General features: G+C 44.3%; 1 protein-coding gene across 1 annotated transcript in view; it reads right to left on the bottom strand.

Annotated features, from left to right (window-relative positions):
* Positions 1 to 12387, bottom strand: part of CDHR3 (cadherin related family member 3) — a 78997-nt gene extending 66610 nt beyond the window's left edge. Inside the window, exon 1 of the mRNA XM_063642098.1 lies at positions 12299 to 12387. Coding sequence (XP_063498168.1) covers positions 12299 to 12319 — 21 coding nt within the window. The 5' untranslated portion in view covers positions 12320 to 12387. The remainder of the gene's footprint in view (positions 1 to 12298) is intronic.
* Positions 12388 to 16209: the final 3822 nt, after the last annotated feature.

Below are 16209 nucleotides of genomic sequence, written 5' to 3'. Positions count from 1 at the left end.
GGAAGGGGAACATCACACACTGGGGCCTGTCATGGGGTGGGGGGAAGGAGGAGGGATAGCATTAGGAGATATACCTAATGTAAATGACAAGTTAATGAGTGCAGCACACCAACATGGCACATGTATACATATGTAACAAACCTGCACGTTGTGCACATGTACCCTAGGACTTAAAGTATAATAAAAAAAAAAAAAGTAATTGTGGTTTTTACCATTACTTTCAATGGCAAAAACCAAGATTAATTTTGCACCAGCTAGGTCATAATTGGCAAGAAACAGACGTATTTATCTTAGAGCATCACTATGGGGTGGGCCTGAGAAAGACTTGTTTCTTTCAAATCTCTTCTAACTACACGGAGGCAAAAGTGGATGGATTCCAGTGACTGCCTGACTGCTTGGGCTGGGGGTGAGGTTGCCATGGGCAAGGAACAGCTGAGAGAAGGGACTGTCTTTTGTTCTTCTGAGGTGACTCTGAACAGGAAAATGACATGATGGAAAAAGTAGAAACCTCTTGCAACATTCTTTGGGCCCGATATATAAGGTTAATTGGCTGACAGAAAGACTTTCTAGAAATGGATTTCATCTTCCAGCCTTTTCATATGATGAGAGCATTAAGAAGCATTTACACTTTAATTCCCAAGGAGAATAAGACACTCAGTCTTGGGCCTTTGTTTGATTTGCCAACACTGGCTAACAGAGAACCAGGCACAGATGATGGGATAAAGAAAGCTGTGATTGCCTCTTGCCCAGAGCTTGTGGACAAACTCAGTTCAATGGGTTTGGTACCTTTTCATGTCCATGCGAATCTTCTAGCTCCCAAGGATCCCTTCTTTCATTAAATACCCTGGCATTTTTCATTTCCAGGAGGGTAATACAAAAGCTGCTTCCTTGGATGCTTCTTCAAAACATAGACAGCTTCCGTGTGCAGTGGATTTAAAAATACCAAGGGTCCTTCTCTATGTCCTTCATCTTCTGGGACTCACACATGATCCTTTGGGACTGACGGAGCCAGAAGACTGCTTTGTCTCAACTCTTTCCACTGGGGCAGTTGAGAGTTTTGTCTAGTTTGTATTCTTACAGAGCCTCCCTTTGTAAGCTGTTGGTGGAATAGGCACTATAGCTTCACAAAGGGAAACTCATCTTCATAGGAGGTGGAAAGGACAGAAGTGAATTTAGATGTCAATATCAAGCAGGAAGAAGATCTAAAGCTCTACATTTGGGGTGTATCAGTAAATGTGGGGAAAAAACCATACCAGACTCAAAAAGCATAAAAATTAAAACAGCAAATATATATTGGATACCCTCTATATATGTGGCACACAGGGACAATGAGCAATAAGATATATGAAATCTGTTATTGCAGGGCTGACATTCTAGTTGAGGAGGCAGAAATGGCCATATAACAGATGAATTACAGTATGATAGCTCATGCTACTTTTGGCTGAGCACTGAATCTGCATTAGGTGCTGGACTGAACTCTTGGCAGGCAGTCCATGTGCAGGCAAGAGGAGCTCCAGGGTGCAACAGCAGGAGCACTCCCCAGGAGCTAGGTCAATCCAGGAAGGCTCTATGGGCTTGAGTTGGGCCTTGAAGGAAGCATAGGAGTTAGAACACATGAAAGGAAAGAGGATACTCTATGTTACTTTATTTATTTATTTATTTTGAGACGGAGTCTTGCTCTGTCGCCCAGGCTAGAGTGCAATGGCGCAATCTCAGCTCACTGCAACCTCCATCTCCTGGGTTCAAGCGATTCTCCTGCCTCAGCCTCCTGAGTAGCTAGGATTATAGGCATCCGCCTTCATGCTCGGCTAATTTTTTACTGTATGTTAATTTATTTGAGATTATTATAGTGATGCCTGCTTCCAACAGCCTGAAGGGGTGCTGATGTGGCTGCCCCGCTAGAATTCTCTGTAGCCCAGGTGTTGGAGTGTGAGGGTAATGACCAGTTTCTCAGACTCACAAAAGAAACAGTTTGTGTCACAGCAGCCCTTCCAAAAATAAGATTTGACCTAAGGGATTCTATTGTGTGTTTTAAATAAGAAATCTCAAGTATTTCTTGCAAACCTTTGTGATCTATCCCTTTCACACTTCTGATAAAGTTCCAAATGATAGTGTTCAGTATAAGAAATTGGGTTCTTCCTAACCTCACTCTTTCCCCAGTGACAATAAAAGTCACCTCGACTCAAATGATTATGGCTCTAAAAGCCCATATTTCTGGGGGAAATATGAAATGTTTACTTCAAGTGACAGTCTGAACTGCTCATGGCCCACTTCACATTCACAGGTCATCCTGCCCTCTGCTGAGTTGAAAAGCCCAAGATAGAAGAGGGCTCAATATTAGGAAACCCAGTTACTTATTTATCTTATTAGCAGATCGAAGAGGAAAATTAAATGGTCATGTTCATAGATCTTGAAAAAGTGTTTGATTTAAAAATCCATTTTTATTTAGAAATAAGTACTCGAATATTCTTACATTTAGTTTTATTTATTATATTTTTATTTAGAAATAAATACTGTAATATTCTTATATTAATAAGAATAAAAGCCACCTCCTTAACATATGAAACCTTTCTCTCTCACACCAAAAGTTAACATCATGCTTAATGGGAAACAAGACAGGAATTTACACTCTTGTCATTATTTAATAATGGCCAGAATGTCCAGGCCTGGCAGTTAGATAAGAAAAAAATAGGAGCTATAGAAATAGGAGAAGAAGAATATAAACGTTCATTTTTTCAAACGTGGAAAATTCATGAGAATCACCTGAAAAACCATGCCAAATAATAAGGCAATTTGTTAATAGATTTCCATACATCATACAATAATCAGTTGAAAGATGTAGGAAAGAAGAAATTCCATTTACAAATGTAAAAAAAGAAAAAGAAAAAGAACTAGAAATAACCATAATCAGAATGTGCCAAATCTATATGAAGGAAACCTCAAAATACTCCTAAGAAAAACAAATGAAGACTCAAACAGGTATCTAGAACCCTGTTCTTGGATTAGGAAGACTCAAGATCATAAATAATACTCACTAACACTTACTAAGCATTTACTATGTACTCAGACACTCTTCTAAGTATTTTACTACATAACTCGTCAAAGATGTAAATTATCCCTAAATTAATTGCAAATTTAACATAATTAAATTCTATACATTATGCATATGCTACCTATTCAGAAATAAAATTTAATTTAAAAACTCAATTTCAATAATCCAAGCTGACATTAAAAAGATCATCTAAGATTCTTGATGCCCTTGAATGAGGAAGAGAGAGTAAAATGATCACTAGATTGAGTCTTTGGCCCTTCTATCAGAAGGTGTTTTCTTTGCTCAAGAGGAAGACACCCCCTCAGTAACTCACTTTCCTCACAGGATCACTTGTCAACCTCAAGTTGCCCTATGAGGCTCCAGAAAAGGGCCAGAATCTCCACAAAGACTCACTTGACATACACACAAAGCTCTGCTATGAACACTATTTTCCCAACCTTAAATCTCAGGAGGACTACCAAATGCAGGCCAGTTAACCCAAGAGGGAAAGTGAAGTCTACACCAACATAGATTAGATTAGGCTCTTTAAGCATCTCTCTTCTCCAGGGCTCCTACCCGGTCCCCCAGGGCTCCCCGGAGCTGCATCACCTCACTCATTATTGCAGCTAAGCCATCAATTGAACAAGCCTCCCAGGGGCAATTTCTTTTTGGGGGACATTGTCATTCAATGGTATTATGCAGACCAAGTAGGCAAGCAAGGTTCCAAAGCAAAATAGAGTTCCTACCTGACATGGCACCCAGGAGAGCCAGGAGAATGATTGCTTCTTGCATACTTGATGGTCACAACTGTGTGTGCTTCCAGCACATTAGCCACAGCCTGAATCCCGTCTCACATCCAAAGTTTATTCCAGACGCCACTCAGCTTCCCCTCCTGGTTTTGTTGCCATGCAAGAAATCAAACAGAGGCTTTGGTGGTAGCCAAGGGAGACTCCAAACACCGCAGGACTGTTTGTTCTTTGATTACCTGCTTCTGTGACTGCATAGCACCCAAGAGACCAACCAGCCAGTCCTGGTCAGCTCAGAGTTTACCTTAAAAGTCCACACTCACCAAGTGTCTCAACCCAGAGCTCCAAAAGAGAGGTCAAAAGAGAAAACCGAGACACGGAGACCACAGTAAGAGCTAGACGTGCATAGTCCGCCCACGATGGTGTCAGTCGCCCTGTAGCCAGGCGTGTGGTCATTCCCAGAAACAGGGGCGGGAAGTGGGAGTTTTTCTGCTGTCCTGAATCAATGGTAGGATTCAGACTTGGGAATTAACTGGCACTCATTCTAAAGACAAGATCTGAGAGCTGGGAGCAGACCCCTCCTCGAGGCTGACTTGAGGTGGAAGACTGCCCTCTGACTCCACCCCCCACCACCGCTCCTCCAGCCCTCGAAGAAGGCTGTGAAGGAAGATTACTGGAGTTGTGAGGCTTCTGCCCACTGGGGAGTGATGCAGGTGTTGCCCTTCACGATGCCTTTCTGTTCCACACAGCCCTGTGCCCGGGCACAAGATGTGGCATGTGAACAAACGCGGGCTGGGGTCTAGTCGCCATTGAGAAGGAGCAACAGCAGAGCAGACAGAGAATGGCCAAGGAGTGGCCTGTCCCCTTGACATGGTGCAGTAAGAGAAGTAGTGGGCACAGTGGAAGGCAGCTGGGCTTGGACCATCTCTCCTGTTCCTCTGCCAGCTAGGGGAGGAGAGCCCAGCAGCCCAAGGCTGCGGGCAGGAATGCAGTGAAGAAGGTTGGGAGTTGAGTCAGAGCCTCCTAGTCTGGACAAGACCCCACAGGCGCTCTGAAAACTACACACATGCCCCACAGGTGAACCAGCTTTTGGTACGTGCTACACGGAGGTCACCAACGAAGGACAGAAAGAGACAGTGTTATGGAACCAAACTGGGGTCCACTCACCCAGTGCAGTAAAACCAGATATCCACACGGAGGTTTTTGCAGCAATAGAAAGGAAGGCATTTATTTGCAAGGGTGCCAAGCAAGAAAGGCTCAGAGAGTGAGGGGTTTGACCCAGGCCGTGCCACCTGCCAGTGTCCTCTGTGTCCCCTGCGTCCCAAACCCAGGGTGGCAAGGCTGCCCTTCCCTTCCACCACATCCAAACATTTGACAAGCCCTTTCCAGCCTCCAGGGCCTCCTGCCAGGCCCCTTCCCATGCTTGTTGCTACTGCCCTGGCTTAAGGTCCTTGCCTCTGGCCTGGGCTCTGGCCCGCAGCACATCCTACAGAAACTTAGGTTAATTTCCCCAAAGTACAATTTTGGTCATTTACTTTCCTGCTCAAAATAACAACAACATTTCCCTTAAGAAAAGTTGACTTTTCTTGTGTAAAGCATGAAGGAAAGGTAGTAAGATTAGGAAAGTTAGTCTATAGGTCTCTGTTTGAAGCACATAGATGGTAACAACAGCAACAACAAAAAAAAACAAAAGGGAGTTTTGCTGTGTCACCTTAGGCAATTTACCTAACCTTTCAGAATCTCAGTTCCAATCACTTCTGTAAATCAGGGAAAATAATACCTGCTACACAGTATCATTGCAAGCAATACACAAGAGAAAGAAGTGAAAGAACCTGGCCCATACTATGTGTTTTAAAAATACTTTTTTTTTTTTTTTTGGAGACAGGATCTCACTGTCACTCTGTCTCCCAGGCTGGAGTGTAGCAGCGTGATCATAGCTCATTACAGCCTCAGTCTCCTGGGCTCAAGCAATCCGCCCACCTCAGCCTCTGTAGTAGCTGGGACCACAGGCATGCACCACCACGCCAGGCTAATTTAAAAAATTTTTTTTTAGAGAGGAGGTCTCCCTATGTTGCCCAAACTGGTCTCAAACTTCTGGGCTTAAGCGACTCTCCCGCCTCGGCCTCCCCAAGTGTTGATATTACAGGCATGTGCCACACTATTTTTTCCTAATAGGACCCTGGCAAGAGCTGAAACATACGTAGTAGGTACTCAATATATATTGGCCAAGTAAAAAGAGAAATAAACAACAGTTGCCAAGCTACCAATTCCCACCTCTCAGTTTTTCCTGTCATGTGAGTTACTGTAAATAATCCATTTCATTATGCATAATTAAAGCTGAAGCGATGGCTCAGATTAAGTTATGGAAAACGTCAGAATAATTAAACTTTTGCATTAAAGAAACTCACATCTGTTTCATTTTCAGCCTGACTGCACAGCATTTTTCATGTTGCCCTGTTTTTACCAAGATAGCATGCCTCCCCTTCCTTCCCCTCCCTGGTTCTAGGGAGCAAAAGGGTCATCTTTTGGAATTTGCTGTGGGTGTTTTCTCCTGTAATTACAGCTTCTGTTTCCAGCCCCGAGGTTGTTTCTGCCATTGCCACGGGCTGCTGCCCATGTGTCAATTCCCATCTCCCTCCGAAAGCACCTAGTCCTAGCACCAGACACCCAGCTGGGCCTGAATCACACCAAGGCTGAATGGGACCTTGCGGTCCCTGGCTCTCCTGTCCCTGACTGCCAGCATGCTGAGCCGTCCTGGATCCACCAAGGTCTCAGCCAGACGGGATGAATGGGTCCCTCAGGCAGGGTTGGAATCTCTAGGGCAGGCACCCCTCCAGCTTCACATAAGACCCAGGAGCCTTCTCCTACATGCTGTCTGGCTTAGCAGTGATTCAGGCCCTTAAAGTATTTCAGGGGCCTTCCCTGGGAACTACCTACTGTAAGTGTCTAATTTGCTAGCAAAGGAGTTGTGTTCCAAACATTTTTTGACTTGGAACTTGGAACTCAATTACCCTTACATAATCTATAACATATAGTCATGCACCGCATAATGACAACATGTCCCTCAACCATGGACTTCGTACACAATGGTGGTCCCATAGATGATAATGGAGCTGAAACATTACCTTTGACTAGTGATGTTGTAGCTGTTGTAAGATCATAGTGCAACACGTTACTCATGTGTTTGGGGAGATACTGGTGGAACAAACCTACTGCACTGCTAGTCATGCAAAAGTCTAGCACATACAGTTATGTACAGTACATAATACTTATAATGATAATAAATGTATACTGTCATTTTAGAGTATACTCCTACTTGTGAAAAAAAATAAAGCTGGCCGGGCACTGTGGCTCACACCTGTAATCCCAGCACTTTGGGAGGCCGAGGCGGGTGGATCACAAGATCAGGAGTTCGAGACCAGCCTGGCCAACATGGTGAAACCCCGTCTCTACTAAAAATACAACAGTTAGCTGGGAGTGGTGGTGAGCACCTGTAGTCCCAGCTACTTGGGAGGCTGAGGCAGGAGAATCTCTTGAACTTGGGAGGCAGAGGTTGCAGTGAGCCGAGATTGCGCCATTGCACTCTAGCCTGGGTGACAGAGTGAGACTCCATCTCAAAAAAAAAGCTAATTGTAGAACAGCCTCCGGCAGGTCCTTAGGAGGTATCCAGAAGAAGGCATCGTTATCATAGAAGATGACAGCTCCATGCGTGTTATTGCCCCTGAAGACCTTCCAGTGGGACAAGATGTAGAGGTGGAAGACAATGACATTGATGATCCTGACCCTGTGCAGGTCTAGACTAATGTGTGTGTTTGTGTCTTCATTTTTAACGAAAAAGGTTTACAAGTTAAAAAAAAGTAGAAAAATAGTATAGATTAAGGCTATAAAGAAAATATTTTTTGTACAGCTGTGCAATGTATTTTAAGCTGTTATTACAACAGAGTCAAAAGTTTTAAAAATACAAAAGTTTGTAAAAATGTTACAGTAAGATAAGATTATTATTGAAGAAAGAAAATTTGAAAAATAAATGGAGTGGACTAAGTTTACAAACTCTACAGTAGTGTACAGTAATGTCCTAGGCCTTCACATTCACTCACCACTCACTCACTCACCTACAGCAACTTCCAGTCCTGCAACCTCCATTCATGGTAAGTGTCCTATAGAGGTGTACCATTTAAAAAAATCATTTATGCAGTTTTTTCTTGTTTTTTTTTTTTTTGATGGAGTCTTGCACTGTCACCTGGACTGGAGTGCAGTGGCGCGATCTTGGCTCACTGCAACCTCCGCCTCCCAGGTTCAAGCTATTCTCCTGCCTCAGCCTCCCAAGTAGCTGGGATTACAGGCACCCACCACCACGCCCAGCTAGTTTTTTGTATTTTTAGTAGAGAGGGGATTTCACTATGTTGGCCAGGCTGGTCTCAAACTCCTGACCTCATGATCCACCCACCTCGGCCTCCCAAAGTGCTGGGATTACAGGCATGAGCCATCGTGCCCAGCCTTATGCAGTACTTTTTAATGTACTTTTTCTATGTTTACATAGAAATACATACCATCGAGTTACAATTGCCTACAGTATTCAGTACAGTAACATGCTGTACAGGTTTGTAGCCTAGGAGCAATAAACTATACCATAAAGCCCAGGTGTGTAATAGGCTATACCATCGAGGTTTGTGTAAGTGCACTCTATGATGTTCGCGCAATGATGAAATTGCCTAGTATTGCATTTCTCAGAATGTATCCCCATCCTTAACAAACTGTACTTGTCTGTACTTTAAATATTACAGCCTTAAGATGAGACACAGAAGTACTGTGCAATGGCTGGGCTCTGTTAGCAGCTCCACAGGCATTGGTGGGCTGGCCTGCAAGCCTCATCACCTTTATATCTGTGGGGCAGTTCTGTTCATGGTCTGTTTGTTCAGGACTGGAACTATGGGCTTCCAGGAATCCAAAACCTAGAACAGAACACCCAGGTTCCATCATTCACGCACCTCCCCCATCTCAGGCCTCCCTCAGGAAAGGCACTCAGGGAAGACCCATGCTCACAGCAATGGTGCCATGCAGATGGCACAAACCTGCTTGCAAGAATAGAAACACATCCCTCCCCGTGTCTTCTTTGTGGGCCACTGTCCTAGCACACACACTGCTTTAGCACCACATCTCATGGATCTTTTTTTTTTTTTTTTGGAGACAGTCTGGCTCTGTCCCCCAGGCTGGAGTGCAGTGGCACCATCTCGGCTCACTGCAAGCTCTGCCTCCCGGGTTCACGCCATTCTCCTGCCTCAGCCTCCCGAGTAGCTGGGACTACAGGTGCCCGCCACCACGCCCTGCTAATTTTTTTGTATTTTTAGTAGAGACAGGAGTTCACTATGTTGGCCAGGATGGTCTCGAACTCCTGACCTCGTGATCTGCCCACCTTGGCCTCCCAAAGTGCTGGGATTACAGGCTTGAGCCACCGTGCCTGGCCAGATCTTTTATACATCTGTCTCGAGGCAGCCTTGGCAAGTTTTCCAGGACAGAGAAGCTCTTATGCTTCTTTGCACTCCAATTGCTTCACATTTAACACTGTGCCAGATGCATAGTAAGTGCTCAAAAAACATGGAATTACTGATCTTACTTTATACTTCCTTGCCTCGTGTCATGCTCTCCTCTCACACCCACCCCAAACATCGACCCAGTGAGAGCCCCCCAGCTCTTGCAGGGATAGAAATAAAGAAGTGCCACAGCCCTTCTCACTTCTAGAACCCCGGAGCTGCATTCCCTGACTGGCCTTGAGGACCATGGGAGGGGCTCCTCTGAAGCCAAGGCTCTCAGGACCCACTGGTAGGGTCCTTTTCCTGGCTTCACAGGTGGAAGAGTGCCTGAGAAGACGTCCTTGGGGCTCAGCCCCACCTGACTCCAGGGCACATGCTGTGACTGTGGGCTAGGCTGCCTGCCCTCTGGGCTCACGTCCCAGATAATTCTTTTTTTTTTTTAAACCGTTTGTGATACAATTCGCATACCTTACAATGCACCCAAAGTGTACAATTCAGTGATTTTTAGTATATTCATAGAGTTGTGCAACCATCACCATAATCAATTTTATAACATTTTCATCCCCCCCAAAGAAAAACCTCTTCAATCCTTAGCAGTTACTCTCAATTTTCCTCTAACTCTCGCCCTCAACCCTAGGAACCACTAATCTACTTTCTATCTCTATAGATTTCCTTATTCTTGGCATTTCATATGAATAGAATCATACGATATGTGGCCTTTTTAAATTTTTTTTTTTGAGATGGAGTCTCACTCCATCACCCAGACTGGAGTGCAGTGGTGTGATCTCAGCTCACTGCAACCTCTGCCTCCCAGGTTCAAGTGATTCTCCTGCCTCAGCCTACCGAATAGCTGGGATTACAGGCGCGTGCGACCATGCCAGGCTAATTTTTGTATTATCAGTAGAGACGGGGTTTCGCCATGTTGGCCAGGCTGTTCTCGAACTCCTGACCTCAGGTGATCTGCCTGCCTTGGCCTCCCAAAGTGCTGGGATTACCGGCATGAGCCAGCGCACCCAGCAATATGTGGCCTTTTGTAACTGGCTTCTTTTACTTGCATAATGTTCTTTGGGTTCGTGTATTTTGTTGTATGGCTCAATACTTCATTCCTTTTTATTGCTGAATAATATTGGGTTGGTGCAAAAGTCATTGTGGTTTTTGCCATTACTTTTAATTACTTTTGCACCAACCCAATATTATTCCATTGTATGGATATACCACAATTTAATTTTCTTATTAATCAGTTGATGGACATGTGGGTTATTTCAACATTTTGGCTATTACAAATAATGCTGCTATGAACATTTGTGTACAAGTTTTTGCACGACATAGGTTTTTATTTCTCTTTGGGAAATACCTAGAAGTGTAATCACCAGGTCATATGGTGATTCTACCAGGTCATTCTTGTGGGCAAATGTCTAAGTGCTTTGAAGCCAGCTCCTTCTCCAGCATCCTTCATTGGCTTCCTGGAGCCCCTAACCCAAGCTGTGGGTCTCCTCCTACTTACCCTCTCTGCCACTTTGTTCAAACATCTTCATGCCAGCTAATTCCTTCTTCCCCCTTCAGGTGGCATTTATTTATTCACTCAAGAAATATTGACTACCTACTGTATGTCAAGTCCTGTCGTGCATGCTAACGTTATAGCAGAGAACTGTTTTGTTCTCTGAAACAAATGCCTGGCCACAAGCAACAGATGCTGTAGAAGCACCCCACCTTCCATCCATCCAGTCAGGTCAGCCAGCTGTGGCTCTGGTTGAAGCTCACCGCATGGCAGCACTGAAAGGTGACAGCGTGCTGGCAGCCCTTGCAGCCCTTGCTTGCTCGCTCTAGACACCTCCTCTGCCTGGGCGCCCACTATGGCGGCACTTGAGGAGCACTTCAGCCGGCCGCTGCACTGTGGGAGCCCCTTCCTGAGCTGGCTGAGGCCAGAGCCAGCTCCCTCAGCTTGCAGGGAGGTGTGGAGGGAGAAACGCTGGCGGGAACCGGGACTCTGCATGGTGCTTGCGGGCCAGCGAACGTTCCGGGTGGGTGTGGGCTCGGCGGGTCCTGCACTCGGAGCAGCCAGCCGGCCCCGCTGGAGCCCGGCAGTGAGGGGCTTAGCACCTGGGCCAGCAGCTACTGTGCTCGACTTCTCGCGGGGCCTTAGCTGCCTCCCTGCAGGGCAGGGCTCAGGACCTGCAGCCCGCCATGCCTGAGCCTCCCCCCTGCCATGGGCTCCTGTGCAGCCTGAGCCTCCCCCACGAGCACCACCCCCTGCTCCACGGCGCCCAGTCCCATCGACCACCCAAGGGCTGAGGAGTGCCCCCGCACAGCGTGGGACTGGCAGGCAGCTCCACCTGCAACCCGGTGCGGGATCCACTGGGTGAAGCCAGCTGGGCTCCTGAGTCTGGTGGGGACTTGGAGAATCTTTATGTCTAGCTAGAGGATTATAAATACACCAATCAGCACCCTGTGTCTAGCTCAGGGTTTGTGAATGCACCAATCAACACTCTGTATCTAGCTACTCTGGTGGGGACTTGGAGAACCTTTGTGTCCACACTCTGGATCTAGCTAATCTCCTGGGGATGTGGAGAACTTTTGTGTCTAGCTCAGGGATTGTAAACGCACCAATCAGCACCCTGTCAAAACGGGCCAATCAGCTCTCTGTAAAATGGACCAATCAGCTCTCTGTAAAATGGACCAATCAGCAGGATGTGGGTGGGGCCAAATAAGAGAATAAAAGCAGGCTGCCTGAGCCTGCAGTGGCAACCTGCTTGGGTCCCCTTACATGCTGTGGAGGTGGTGGTGTTTTGCACTTTGCAATAAATCTTGCTACTGCTCACTTTTTTGGTCCACATTGCCTTTATGAGCTGTAACACTCACCACAAAGGTCTGCAGCTTCACTCCTGAGCTAGTGAGACTACGAACCCACCAGAAGGAAGAACTCCAAACACACCTGAACATCAGAAGGAACAAACTCCGGACACACTGCCTTTAAGAACTGTAACACTCACCACGAGGGTCCACAGCTTCATTCTTGAAGTCAGTGAGACCAAGAATCCACCAATTCTGGACACAGCACTGTGGTTGCATCAGGATGGAAGGTCTGCTATGACGTGGTTCTCCCATCGAGGAACTTGGGTCCTAGGCCAGGGACAAACCAGTAAGCCCAGGATTACAACCAAGTAATCCAGGCATGCCTCCACTGAACTCCACGCATGCCTGAGGCTGTTGGGTATGGGAGTAGTGGAGGGAAAGAATCAAATTCAGGTCAAGAGTGAAGCTGCCAGAGAAGGTTTCTAAGGGCAGGAGTGAGCTGAAGAAATGAAGGGTAAAGGCAAAAGCAATTAACAACGTAGAGGTATGAAATAGCATGGCTCACCCTATGGCATTATGCCAGCTGATTTATCCTTAGAGAAGCTCAGTTTTTAAGAAAAAACTTATTTTTTGAACAGGTAATACATGTACACGATGCAAAATTCTAAATCTTCAAAAGAGTAAACAATGAAAAACACGTCTTCCTATCTCATTTCCCCAGAAGCTGTTTCCCTCCTCAGAGACAGCCATTATTGTTACAGCCTTGTGATCCTTCTAGAAACAGTCTATGCGTATACAAACATATACTCAATAGCATAGTCTCTGCTTTATGGAAATATAGTCTGTGCTTCATGCTACTAATGGAAGCATATTATATCCTCTCTACTTAGTTTTTCCTCTTACTATATTTGGGACATTGTAACATATCAGTGCATACATAGCAGCACCATTCTTTTTAGTAACTGCATAATATCCATTGTATGGATGTGCCACATATTTATCAAGTCTGCTATTGATGGGTGTTTGCTTTGTTCTCAATTTTTTTTCTATTACAAGTAATGCTGCAATAAACGTCTTTGGATCTATATAATATGATACCAGAGTATATTTGTAAACTAAATTTTTAAAATTGGACTTGAATGGGAGAAAACTAAATTTTGATAGACGTTGCCAAAATACTCCTCAAATAAGTTGTGCCAATTTATACTCCTACAATTGACATGTGAGAGTGTGGGAGAATCCCCCAAATCCTCACCAATAAAGTGTTATCAAACATTTTACTTTTTGCCAATCTGTTAGGTTAAAAATATCGTATCTCATTTCAATTTGCATTTCCTTCTCATGAGTAAAATTGGGCATTTCTACCATTTTTCTACTGGGTTGTTGGTATATTTTCTACTGGTTTGTAGGAAATCTTGGTATGTTGAGGAATTTATTCCTTTACCTGTAATATGCATTGCAGATATTATTTCCTCTTTATCATTTGATTTTTGACTTTGTTTCTAGGGATTTCTGCCATAAAATTTTTTTTTAAATTTTATATAGTTAAATGTATCACCTTGTGTTCTATGGCTCTACTTTTTGCTCGCTACTTAGAAAGGTTTCTCTCTGAGATAATAATAAATACTTTCATATTTTCTTCTAATACTTTTATGGTTTTGTTTTCAAATACAAGCTTCTGATTTCCTTGAAATCGTTCTGAAATAGGAAAAATTCCTGTCCCCATTGCAGGGCGTGCGATGGGGGTGCGGCTCACTTCTTCAGTGCCCTGCTGCTCAAACCTCTAGAGGAGAATACAGACCAGATATGCAGGCTGTGGGGCTCCAATGCCACGACAGTGTCTAGGGGTGAATGTTTACAGCTGAAGCCCCAGGAGAAGTGTGTTATATTGTGCACTTTTAGTTTAGCCATCCGTAGGTGGCCTTTGTTAGCTCACTTAGACCCCTGCCTTATCACAAGGGCAGATGGCTTTCTGTTTCCAGGGGTTCTGGCCTTGGTGTACTGGAAGAATCAGATCACGTGTGGGCTTGGAGAATGAGTGCAAGGTTTTATTGAGTGGAAGTAGCTCTCTGCAGATGGGGGAGCCAGAAGAGAGATGGTTTTCCCCTGGAGTTAGGTGGCTCGGAGGCCTGGCCTCTCCTCCAACTGCCCCAGCCAAAGTCCATGTGTTCTGCCGGCATGCCAGTGCCTGTCAGTGCATTCCTCTGGACATCAAGCTGCCCATGTGTTCCTCTGCTGATGTGCTCGTCTTGACATCCAGCTGCTTGTGTGTCTGCCTGCTAGGGTCTCAGGGTTTTTATAGGCACAGGATAGGGGTGTTGCAGGGCAGGGTGGTCTTGGGAAATGCAACATTTGGGCAGAAAAACAAAAATGCCCGTCTTCACCTAGGTCCATGGGCACAGGCCCCAGTGTGGAGCCCTAGCCAGGGACCACGCCCTTCTCTACTCAGCACTTCCCTGCCTCCTTCCATATCATTTAAAGGGACCATGCCCTTCCCAGTACTTCCTTCCATATCAGTTCCTTAAGCTGTGAGGTAGGATCCAATGAGAACTTCTCTTTCCAAAACTGCTCTTTAGCCAACTTAGCCAGAGTGCTAATCATCTGCTCAAAGAGTTGGGATATGGGAATATTTTCCCCTTCACATTCAAAGAGTAGTTAAGCTTAGGATAGAACTATCAAGCAGAGGAAATGTGCCTCTAGCCTGTTTCACACAGCACCTGGAAGAAAAGATGAGCAAAGTTTCTCTTAGCTCACAGCATGTCATTCAAGTGAAAGTTGGAACTTTCCCTCTGTGTGAAATAATCAATCCAAGACTTGCTTTTCCTGGCCTCAGTCCCCTCATTTGCATGGATGTGGGTGACCCAGTGTTCAGTGCGTATCAGCCCTCTGCTTTGTACATAGTAATCCCATCCTGCACAAAGCAGTGGGTGAAATACATCTTAACGTGGGTGCCAAAAGCAAGTCTGATTCTTCAGGCTAAAGTACTCAGTGTTCTCCCTCCCTCCATGCCTTTGCCTAAACTGGAAGTTATGTCTTTACTCACCTCAGCTCATGCAACAAGACCAGAGAGAGCCTCATGACAGGCAGCAGGTCATTTTGACCTCGCAGTCTTCTAGTTAGCAATTCTGACTATTTTGATTGATTTATTTATTTGTATTTTCCTCCTCCCAAAAGATAGAACTTAGCCAGTTTTTAACTTTCCTCTGAAACCCTTCTTCCCATTTTCTAGGTTTTCTATGTTATTTACAATTAAATATCTCCTTGTTTTTACATAAAAATGAGGGGTGTTTATTTAACCATCAATATTGTCAATGCTTTTATATTTATCAAAATATTTTATAGCTTTATTTATGCAGCTTTTCTTCTTTCAATTCTTTTTTCTAGGTTTTTCTTCTTTCTTACACCCTTTAGTAGTTCATTCATCCAGAGTGTGTAGTCAGTAAGTACTTTTAGTTGTGTGTGTCTGGAAATCTTTATTTCATCCTGGCATGTATATAATAGTTTAGCTGGGTATAGAAGTCTAGGTCGACAGTTATTTTCCTTGATTTCCTGAAGATATGCTCTCCCTGTCTTCTAATATTTATTTCTACCCATGAAATAGATATTAGTTTTTTTGGCTAATTTTTGCTGTTGGCCTAACATTGTTTTTGGTATTTGGTTTCAGAAAGCTGTCTTTTCTTTTTTGGTAGTTCTTAAGCCTTTTATTTATCCTTAATGTCTTACAATTTTAAAATTCTAATTTTGCTTTGAGACTATGAGGCTAGCTGTTCTTGAATTCCTATTGTAAGTTTCTATTTTTGAAAGGATAACAAGTTTATAACTGTTTTTAAAGCTCGACTGATTAGTTACCAATTGAAAAACAAATTCATTGAGTAGATGGTATTAGTATCAAAGTATTGCTTTGTTATGTTCTCAAAACCATAAGTCTACATAGATTTGAAAGAAGTGCCTATAAATCAGGACTTCTGCTGAGTAATGTCAGATAACCACAGTCTTACTGTATATGAAACGTAACATTAACAAACATTTCACAGATAACATTTGACACATAACAAATCATTTTTATTATTTCATCATAATCCTTTACAGGTATGTTGAATTAAAACCA

This window comes from Symphalangus syndactylus, chromosome 6 (assembly GCF_028878055.3).
Source record: "Symphalangus syndactylus isolate Jambi chromosome 6, NHGRI_mSymSyn1-v2.1_pri, whole genome shotgun sequence".
Classification (NCBI taxonomy): domain Eukaryota; kingdom Metazoa; phylum Chordata; class Mammalia; order Primates; family Hylobatidae; genus Symphalangus; species Symphalangus syndactylus.
Note: the sequence above shows the minus strand (reverse complement) of the source record. Positions and strands in the feature narration are given on the sequence as shown.